The sequence below is a fragment of the Daktulosphaira vitifoliae genome, unplaced genomic scaffold, assembly GCF_025091365.1.
Source record: "Daktulosphaira vitifoliae isolate Bord-2020 unplaced genomic scaffold, ASM2509136v1 Scaffold_2, whole genome shotgun sequence".
In the NCBI taxonomy this organism is placed as follows: domain Eukaryota; kingdom Metazoa; phylum Arthropoda; class Insecta; order Hemiptera; family Phylloxeridae; genus Daktulosphaira; species Daktulosphaira vitifoliae.
In genome coordinates, this window is record NW_026099573.1 from 4,588,277 (window position 1) to 4,599,407 (window position 11,131).

The following is an 11,131-nucleotide window of genomic DNA, read 5'->3' on the forward strand; positions in this document are numbered from 1 at the left end:
AATGTTTCAAAGTATTTATTGACGAATTAAGTTCTGTATAATAGGTTCAACTACAAAATTAAATCATTTTACTCTGTAATTTAATAATTTTTTTGACTCTATTTGTGTGAGCTTTTCTGATAAATTTACTATAACTAGTAATTATAAAACTTCATAATAATCTTAATGATTTCTTTTAAGTTCTTATATGCATTATAAACTGATTTATAAAAATGTACCAGTAATTGTTTAGGGGCCGTTCATAAAATACGTCACGCTATAATCAGCTTTTTCTGACCCCCTCCCATCATTGTCACGCTGTGTCACACTTTCTGTAACCTCCCTGGAAATATTTTATCACAAAAACATAGCCCCCCCCCCGCTGAATATAATAAATTTCATTTGATAGTACACAAATTTTTAGAATTTAAAATATTTATTTAGTTTTTATAATAAAATTTAAATGAAATCAATAAATATCATCTAAAACGAAAAAATAAATAATATTTATATTAATTATAATGTTGCAGAATTTTTACTAGTTTTTGTTAAATAAATCTTGTCAATTAGATGTGTGTGCAGTAGGTGTAAAGTATTTTAATAGTTGTGTATATGATAACCTCCACTAGTCATCCGGTCTGATATTTGTCATTCTATCGTCATCAGCTGACTGTACACTGTGCACTTGTCCAATATCGTTATTTCCCCTCAATGAACGTGTTCAAAGTTGGCACTGGGTGGTGGTACCCGGCGACACAATCACCGGCCGCTATACAAATGCCGCTACAACGGATTCTTTTTTTTTCCCAACCAAACTACCGAGGCGACAAGTTGTCTGTCCGTATTGTTTTTTGAAAACCACGTTTTTTTTTTTTTTTACATTCATTTTTTTGTCCACCGTTTTTTTTATAAAAATAAACGTCGAGTCGACCTGCCGTCTACTTGTGGTGTCAACCAGGCTGTATATTTTTTTTTGTCCTCCGTTTTTTTTTTTTATTAAAACGTTGAGATGCCAATGATGATAATGATGTGAGGCACAACTATGGATGATCACTCCTCAAGAAACAACCAACGACAAGTATCAATAAAACTCCCCCTTTGTACCCTTTGACAATGTTGCGTATATAGCACCTCTTTCTTCTTTTTTTTTTTATTTTTTCCTTATGAATATATATATAACGATATTTATAAATCTTCAATAATTAAATAATATAAAAATGTTATTATAGTATACATGGCCTGTTTTTTTTCTCTCTATACTTTCCCTCATTTTTCTTAATTTTTTGTTTTATTTTATCAAAACCAGTAGCTATGTCAACAAGTACTATCTTGCTTGGCGCGGCTACTAGGTCACTGTCCAGTGTTCCCTCTGGGCAGTGGGTAAATAGTAGGCCCTCTTTTTTGGCTGTAACCTTACATAATCAAAAGTCCAAGGATTCTGTAAATGCGCCGAAATATCTATCGGTATCGCAGCATCTTCAAAACTATCTGCTACTTCATCGTCATCTATCCATTCTGAATTTTCCGTACCAGCGTTTTCATCTCCTAATATGCATAATAGCTCTCGAACTCGCTGAACTGCGATGCGAGTTGGTTGTATACGCCGAACTATTTTATCTTCATTTAAATTTTTTTCATTTTAATTAGAAATCCGTTTGAAAGTAAAATTCTCAAACTACTTCTAGTTACAGCAGTCTTTGTTTAAGCATTTTAAAATTTGCAATAAGTATTGTGATTCAGGAACATGTTTACAGTACGTGTCTGTCAACGTGTACGGCTTGGAACGAGACGACGTTAAGATGAAGTGGTTGGTGTATCCGCTAAGAGTTGCCGACCAAGAACAACAGGATCATTTTGACCTATTGTATATTGGCGACTCTGAAAAATCACATTACGCGTACATTTCAGATTTTTCTAAGCTTGTTCGTAAACATAAAACCAGACACCAAGGTCGCATATACACTTGCAAACGTTGCTTCACCTGCTTTGATGATCAGGCTAAAAAGCATATTCTTCGGGGTCAACAAGCGTTGGAGCAACACAAATTGATATGCGGCAAAAATAAACCAATTTTACCTGTTATGCCGGCAGAGGGCAGTAAGGTCGAATTTGAAGCGTGGGTAAAGACGCAACGGTTACCGTTCGTCATCTACGCCGATTTTGAGGCCTTACTGGAGAAAACAGACGATCGTATGGGTGCATACACCAGGACTGTGCACACCCACCATCCCATGAGCTATGGGTTCATGGTGAAAACATCGGACGATGTACCCTCCGAGCTCCTCGAACGCTACGGTATTCCACAATCACCGGTGATATACCGTGGCTCCAAGGATCNGGATATACCGTGGGTCCGAGGATCGCGAAGAGGTCGCTAAGGCATTCGTGATGGCTGTAACTGAAGTGACGCGCAACATTTCTAAATTGTTGCGCAAAACCAACGTTCCCATCCGAATGTCTGTCGATGATGTGCGCAGGCACGGGGAGAAAGTGGTATGCGACTTATGCCGTACAGCATTCAAGGATTCCAACCCTAAAGTCGCAGACCACTGCCATTTATCGGGGCGATTCAGACAGACGTTGTGCAATGCATGTAACCTAAAAGTGAAGACGGTCAACTTTGTGCCGTGCTTCTTACACAATCTATCAGGTTACGATGCGCATTTCANTAATCTTTCAGGTTACGACGCGCATTTCATAGTCACTGAATTGGGGTACGACGACCAAAGGATTTCGGTCATACCGAATTCCGAGGAGAAGTATATTTCAGTCACGAAATACGTAACCAATTACTTTTCCATACGGTTCGTCGACACCTTCCGGTTCATGGCCTCCTCCCTGTCCACCTTGGCCGGTAACCTAATGACGCCTGATTTCGTTAAATTTCGGGAAACGGCCAAGGTGTTCCGCCTGGAAGACATGTCGTTGGTGACGCGTAAGGGCGTATACCCCTACGAGTACACTGATAGTTGGATTAAATTGGACGAAACGGAACTACCGCCTCATGACGCTTTCTATAGTCAGTTAAGTGAGTCGAATATCGATGATGATGACTATAGACATGCCACGGAGGTGTGGAACCGTTTCGGCTGCTCAACCCTCGGTGAGTACAGCGACCTATACCTTAAGATCGACGTGTTGTTGTTCGGTGATGTGTTTGAGAACTTCCGCGACATCTGTATTTCAACATACAATTTGGACCCGGCGCACTATTACACCGCGCCTGGTTTTAGCTTCGATTGTATGTTGAAATACACCAGGATGAAGCTGGAGCTCTTGAACGACTACGACATGCTACTGATGGTGGAACAGGGCATTCGTGGTGGGTTAGTGCAGGCTGTCAAGCACTATGCAAAGGCCAACAATCCTAAGACACCCGATTACGATCCGTCAAAACCAGACTCATGGATCGTGTATCAAGACTGTAAGTAATCTATACGTATATATAAACGCGTAATAATTGAGCGATGGTTTAAAAACGTTTAATGTATACAGGCAATAACCTTTACGGGTGGGCTATGAGTCAGCCCATACCGTACGGTGGCTTCCGGTGGTATAAAGGAGCAGACTTTCTGGCTGACCTCCAATCGTTGTCGGACACTGGTAATACAGGGCGTATATATGAAGTGGATGTTTCGTATCCACAAAAGCTGCATGACGAGTACAACGATTTGCCGTTCTTGCCTGGCAATGATGTACCACCGGGTTCCAAAGAGACCAAACTCATGGCCACTTTGAAACCCAAACAACGGTACGTCGTACACTATGTCAACTTAAAACAGGCAATCGCACACGGACTGCAAGTCGATAAAGTATGTGTAATTAATCTATAAACTATAAGCGATGATACTAATATAAATATTTGTACTGCAGGTGCACCGCGTTTTAGAGTTTCAACAAAGTGCTTGGTTGAAACCATACATTGAGTTGAACACTGAAATGCGGAAANATACATTGAGTGGAACACTGAAATGCGGAAACAGGCAGCAAATGCTTTTGAAATAGCATTTTTCAAACTAATGAATAATGCCGTCTTTGGTAAGTGCATGCTCAATGCTAAAGCAGTTGTGGGTTATTCGATAATTTTTTACATTTTATAGGGAAAACCATGGAGAACATGCGGAAACGCATCCGTATTGAGCTAATCTCCAGTCCCGAACGTCTAAGCAAGCTCGTAAACCAACCAACCTTCAACGACTGTATCAAATACGGTGAAATGTTGTGCGCTGTCATAATGAACACAAAGATTGTCCAGTTTATCAAACCAATATACATCGGTTTAGCAGTGCTTGACATTAGCAAGACGCTAATGTACAAGTACTTCTATGACGTATTGAAACCGCATTATGGCAACGCAATCGAATTGGTTTACATGGATACTGGTGAGTACAACCGCACAAAATAGAAATATTTTAAAATTTAGAAATTATTTAGTAGAAATATTTTTTATAATATTTATATATTTTTCATTTTTCTCAGACTCCTTCATATACCTGCTCAGAGTCGGCGACTTCTATCAGGATTTAGCTGATAGCCCCGATTTACTGGTGCACGTGGACGCATCTAGCCTGCCCAAGGATCACTCTTGCTACTCGACCGATAGAAAGAAGATGCCCGGCCTGTTTTCAGACGAAACCGGTGGCCTTACCCTCTTTGAGATCGCTGCACTTCGATCAAAGTGCTACGCATATGACATGGAAGGCAGCGAACTAATCAAGTCTAAGGGGATCCGCGGGCACGTCGTCCGGAACCATCTGTCTTTGGACGATTACAAACGATGTTTGTTCGAAGACGATGGCGATGGCGACGATGTGTCAAAACGAGCATTGGCTGGAGAGAATGCCCGTGTGGTCATCGGAGCTGTACGCGATGGTGAGACTCTACCGACATTATCGCTGCCATATACTCCGTACCGACAGAACGTGTCAATCCGTTCGTTCGAGCACGAAGTACGCACTTTACGTACAACCAAGTTGGCGCTTAACCGTATCGACGATAAGCGCTATACGCTCGAAAACAGGATCGACACGTTGGCTCACGGGCATTATGCTATAACCACCACCACAGGGAGGTTAATACAAATATAGTAGTATTTAAGTGATTCTCGTTGGAAAAAAATATTGTTAAAATTAAATATTGAAATCATAATTTGTAAAAATATGTGTACTAGTATAAATAGTTTTAAGATTTTTTTTGTTAAATAATTGTAAATAAATGTTAGTAATACACATGTAATCGTATATAGTTTTAAAATGTAACATAAAAAAAAAAAAGTAAATATACTTATATTTTTAATTATTAAATGAAAAAAACTCGTGTTGTATTTGTAATTGTCTATTTATTTAACTAAATGTTTTATTACAATAATGAAAAAATATTTTATAATAATAAATATCAAAAAAAAAAAAAATTATAGGCATTTTATATAATATCGATTGAATCTATCCATTTATCATGTGAATTATCCAAACCAACAAATTTAACAAAACATTTGTCTTTATTCTTCTTAATGATCTTTTCCACTAAATAAACTTCTGGAAACTGAGTCTTGCTAAGTTCGTGCTCATAGAAACAACCATTTATAGGTCTGTTGTTTTCATCTGTCAGTTCGTACACGACAGGTTTTGTATCACGAATTTTTGCGATTGTAAAGACTTCCGATATCCAATTTTGTGTGTATCCTTTTGAAAATACTGCTTTATGTTTACTCAGACGAACTTTATCTCCAATATTAAACTTTTTATTATATTTTAAAATAGGTAGCCGTTTAAAACTGACATTTCCAGGATTACGTGATGCTATACTAGGAGTTGTTCCTATGGCGCTATGTTTTGTATTATTGTAATTTGTTATTAAATCTGCTATAATGTTTATCCAACTATACGATCTATTGGTAGTAAATTTTTTCCACATTTTTTCTTTAAGTGTTCTATTAAATCGTTCCACAACAGCCGCTTTCATTGTAGAGTAGGTTGAATAATGNACCGCTTTCATTGTAGAATAGGTTGAATAATGATTTATATTTTTGTTCTTCATGAGCATCCGCAAATGTTTCTTGAAAAATTCTAAACCTCGGTCTGTATGCAAGTTTTTTTGAGATCTATTAATATATATAAGACTTTTTCAAAAGCCGACTTGACTTCTGTACTAGATTTATTTTTTAAAGGCACAGCCCACGCATATTTTGTATAATTATCGATTATCGTTAAAATAAATGTAAAATTTTTATTTTTTGTAGAGTATTTTTTCATATCTACTAAATCTGCTTGCCACAAGTCATCTTTGACATACGATACAACTCTTCCTCTAGGAAATATTTTTCTAGCCGGTCTATGTAATTCATTTGCTACTTTCTCTGCTACTTTACTCATGATATTACACCTAGTTCTCGTAACTCTTCTTCTATTGACAGTATTTCGTTTCCCACACCTGTATTTCCAGCACTTCTTGCAGCGTGTAAAAGTTCTAATCGAACTATGAGTTCATTAGGATCGTTCCAATATACGTATTCTTTAGGTCTTTTGTTTAAAATTTTGTAGGTTAACACACCACTGCCTGTTTTCGGAGGAAACAAGTTACTAATGATGNTTGTAGGTTAACACACCACTGCCTGTTTTAGGAAGAAACAAGTTACTAATGATGAATTTATATTTATAACCTACATTACATTTCAATTTTCCATCTCGACCTAAATGGGCATTAGTGTAAAGTAGTAAAATTTTATAATCCGATAAATCCATTTTATTGAATGAACCAACTGCAGGTTTACTTTTAAATAATAATTGATAAAGCCCGTAACTTAGTGGTCGTGGTGCTAATGTCCCAACTTTAATAGTTGAAAAATCATCGGTTATTTTAACCGTAGTATTACCCATGATAAAATCATTATCTTTCACATATTTTAAACCGTAAACCGGGTCCATTTCTAACAACCACTTTGAAAAATCTTCTCGCTGCATTTCACTAGAAAACGAGCGTTTAGGCTTATCGATATTTGCCGTCTTTATTTCTTCCTGAGATATAGAAGGTTCATTTTTTATTGAACTTTCCATCTTTATTTCCTCTTCCTGATATGTAGAGGGTTCGCTAGAGCTCTGTATCATATCATTTTCTTCGGGTGTTAAGGATGTAATTGGATCAGTTTTTACTATAGGACGGGCTTTTCCTAAATGACGAAACATAGACTTTCTATGCTTTTGCTTTTCTTCCATTTCAACACGATTTTGATTAGCTATTTCTTGAAGAGGTGTCACCAGCGGTGACATATGTGTACGTACAAAATTTTCCGATTTCTCAACATTTCTATGAATTAACTGTATTTTATTTTTTATGTTTTGTTTAGAGCGTATGATTTCTTTCAACACTTTATCCGACATCTTGATATTAACTAAACATATAGCAGTATGAGTCGTCTTTTTATACTCGCGTCATTTTTATGAATATATCAAGCCCACATCGATATCGACCATTGTTGAGGTCATCATCTTTCACTATAGTAATGAAACTATATCGTCCTTTATTCCAACATTGTGAACACATTGCTTTGAATTCATTAAAACTCATATCACTGGAACAATGATCTTCATAAACGTGTTTGAGATTTGTTTCATCTTGTTTGTACAGTATAATCATATTAGTGTTATCTCTTATCAGTTGTTTTGGAATTTTAGAATACGTCTGTGTTAGGTAAAAACTATCAACACCATTGTGTCGCCCTCGGCAAAAATAAGATGTCATATGAATTTGTTTTTCACAAATCACATCATCGAATACAAATACAGAGTTTGCTTCTAATTTTTCGGGTGGTGGCACGTCTTCACTGCTGGTGAACATGGATAATTTTACCACATTATCCATAATCTCACCTAATAATTTATATTTATACTGATCCGGGGTTTTCGTGTAAACGTATAGGTGCTCGAACCGCAAACCATTTTCCTCAGTTAAAAATTTAAACATAACATTTGTTTTACCACAATTTGATGGTCCACATATTATACATCTTATTGTGTTGGGTAACAGTGGTCCATGTTTAGACTCGATGGGGTCTGTAAGATCCACGACATTATCGACTGATAGAGTATGTTTCTGTTTCTCAAAAAACATTATTAGCGCACGTTATTACTCGTCAAACGAATGAGTATAAATGATGAAAAACTCAAAAAACCTTTACAGTTATAAATTGAAAATGGTGCGAACAAGACGTGCGACAAAGCGAAGTGTAGGACGCGNCAAGACGTGCGACGAAGCGAAGTGTAGGACGCGGTATTGTTAATTCAATAATTAATCGATTGCCNATGGTATTGTTAATTCAATAATTAATCGATTGCCCATTGAAATGCATGTCCCAGGGTATCAGTATTGCGGACCAGGCACAAAACATAATAAAAGATTAGCACGTGGTGATCCTGGAATAAATAAACTCGATGCAGCGTGTCGTGACCATGATATTGCGTATGCAAAAACAAATGATTTATCGCAACGGCATTTGGCTGATTACGAGTTGGAAAAACGTGCTTGGGACCGCGTAAAAGCAAACGATAGTTCATTTGGAGAAAAGGCTGTTGCGTATGCTGTTACAAATACCATGAAAGCTAAAAGAAAGATTGGAATGGGTTTTGGTGGTGTACTACGAGTTGGACGTAAAGCTATGCGTAATTCAAAAGATATTAACAGTGCGGCAAACTTGGCATTAGCGGCAGCTCGTGTTGCTGTAAAGGGAAAACAAAAATTTAAAACACCTCGCACTATCAAAGTACCTAAATTTGGAGGTGTGCTGCCACTCATTCCTATTTTTGCTGGACTTTCAGCTTTAGGATCGTTGGCTNACTGGACTTTCAGCTTTAGGATCATTGGCTGGTGGAGTATCAAGTATTGTAAGAGCTGCACACGAAGTCAGAAAAAACGTTAATTCGAATAAACCAGTGAAAATCGGTAATGCATTATACTTGCATCCATATGCTGGGAAAAAGAAGGGTGGTGGATTCTATTTGAAACATCAAAAAAACTAGCATTGACACTACCCAAGCGACGTGCACTCAGCGATTTAGATATTATAAAATATGCTGAGTCATTCGGAATCAGTCATTTCCGCGGTGTCTTTTCGAGAGATAAGTTGCCTGTCAAGCCCAAAATATACGAGAGTGCAGTTGTTAATTTGGACATTGACCGCGGGAAAGGAACGCATTGGGTAGCATATTTTAAGAAAAACAAGGACGTGGTGTATTTTGACTCTTTTGGAAATTTACCTCCTCCGCTGGAACTTGAAAAATATTTCACCGGATTGCCCGTGAAATACAACTATAATCAGAAACAAAAATATAACACAAACGTTTGTGGTCAGCTGTGTTNGAATACAATTATAATCAGAAACAAAAATATAACACAAACGTTTGTGGTCAGCTGTGTTTAAAATTTTTAAAATCACAATGATCAAATCTCTGACACTTATGCTGCATGATACAACGTCGGAAGTCACATCAAGTTTTTTTCCACCGATAGAATTCACTGGAGCACCAGAGGTTGCGTTGTTGGGATTTTACGGATGTAATTCAATACCTAATATTGACAAGTCAAACAATACATTCACTTTGATAAATACAAATAACGAGCTTCTTGAAAATAACATAGAAATTAAAGTGCCTGAAGGCACTTATNGAACATAGAAATTAAAGTGCCGAAGGCACTTATGAACTTGAAGACATTAGTAAATATCTAGAAGAACGTCTTCAGTCGTATAAAATCTCATTCATGTTGAAGGCTAATAAAAACACTTTAAAATCAGAATTAAAGTGTAGCCGACAGATAGATTTTAGCGTTGAAAATAGTATAGGTGGTATTTTAGGCTTTCATCGAAAAATACTCGACGCAAATAAAATACATATATCGGATCAAGTTGCTAACATAAATAATTTAACTAGTATAAAAATAAATTGTAACGCTGCTTATGGCGCATTTGACAACGGAATTCCTAGTCATACGGTTCACGAGTTTAATCCAGGAGTGGCAGCTGGTTACCGTATTGTTGAAAATCCTAAAAATTTGATATACTATCCATTAATATCCAATCAACTATACTCTATAACAGTGAAAATAACAGATCAAGACGATAAAGCGATTAACTTTAGAGGTGAGCCTGTTACCATACGTTTACATATACGCGATGGCTCTTCGATTCAATAAAACCAAGAGTAATATTAAAAAACCAATCATTAAACAACGACTAGTTGAAGAGATACGACGTGAAAACCTTGACATTCTTTCTGCTTTGGGATATACAATTAACAATGGACGATATTTTAGAAATAATGGAAACACCGTACAATGAAGACCGCATAGTGAAATTGGATTATTTTTCCTATCAACCGTTTTCGGTTAGCGCACTATCGAATAATGATGAGATACGAATATGTATTCAACAGCAAGATGTTTACACCCTTCCATGTGATTCCTATCTCTTGATAGATGGAGAACTCTCGGGAGTTCCTGCCGGCTCAGATGTACAATTGGTTAACAATTGGCTAGCTCACTGCTTCACTGAAATAAGATATTTATTGAACTCAGTAGAAATAGATAGATCGCGTATGCCTGGGATAATGTCTACAATAAAAGGATACGTCACTTTTTCACCGAATGATCATACACGGTTTGAAAATGCTGGCTGGAGTGTTGTAACTGCAAATACGAGTATGAAATTCGAAGTATGCATACCTCTAAGGTTATTATTAGGATTTGCCGAGGATCATAAAAAAGTCATCGTTAATTGTCGTCAAGACTTAATATTGCAACGGAGTGGTACAGATTTAAACTGTATTTACTCGACAAATGAAAATTTATCAAGTTGTAAAATTATTTTGAGCAAAGTTATATGGAAAGTTCCACATGTAAGTGTGTCGGATGCCATGCGGTTAGACATGCTCAAAATCAAGGAAACCTCAACACCACTTCAAATAGCATTTCGAAGTTGGGTTCTATATGAAAATCCCGGCCTACCAAATAGTAAAAGACAAGCCTGGACTGTGAAAACTTCATAGCAGACTGAGAGCCCGAGATTTGTTGTTGTAGCTTTTCAAGTGGATAGAAAAACCAAAATAAACAAAGATAGTAGTAGATTTGACCATTGTTCGTTATCATCTCTAAAAGTATACTTGAA

The 11,131-nt window shown here is 36.9% G+C and overlaps 3 protein-coding genes across 3 annotated transcripts; all 3 read left to right on the top strand.

Moving 5' to 3' along the window:
* The first annotated feature begins 2,665 nt into the window (after positions 1 to 2,665).
* Positions 2,666 to 3,896, top strand: LOC126898823 (uncharacterized). The gene is made up of 2 exons (XM_050673216.1): positions 2,666 to 3,403; positions 3,475 to 3,896. The coding sequence occupies exons 1-2, from the start codon at positions 2,806 to 2,808 to the stop codon at positions 3,810 to 3,812; spliced, it is 936 nt and encodes a 311-aa protein (XP_050529173.1). The 5' UTR covers positions 2,666 to 2,805; the 3' UTR covers positions 3,813 to 3,896.
* A 54-nt stretch (positions 3,897 to 3,950) lies between these two features.
* On the top strand, positions 3,951 to 5,066 carry LOC126897882 (uncharacterized). Its single transcript, XM_050671823.1, has 3 exons — positions 3,951 to 4,017; positions 4,080 to 4,361; positions 4,459 to 5,066. The coding sequence occupies exons 1-3, from the start codon at positions 3,951 to 3,953 to the stop codon at positions 5,064 to 5,066; spliced, it is 957 nt and encodes a 318-aa protein (XP_050527780.1).
* Positions 5,067 to 8,272: 3,206 nt separating this feature from the next.
* On the top strand, positions 8,273 to 8,890 carry LOC126897883 (uncharacterized; the record flags this gene model as incomplete). The annotated part of the gene is made up of 1 exon (XM_050671825.1): positions 8,273 to 8,890. A coding segment is annotated over one exon (618 nt), but the record flags the coding sequence as incomplete, so codon positions are not given.
* Positions 8,891 to 11,131: the final 2,241 nt, after the last annotated feature.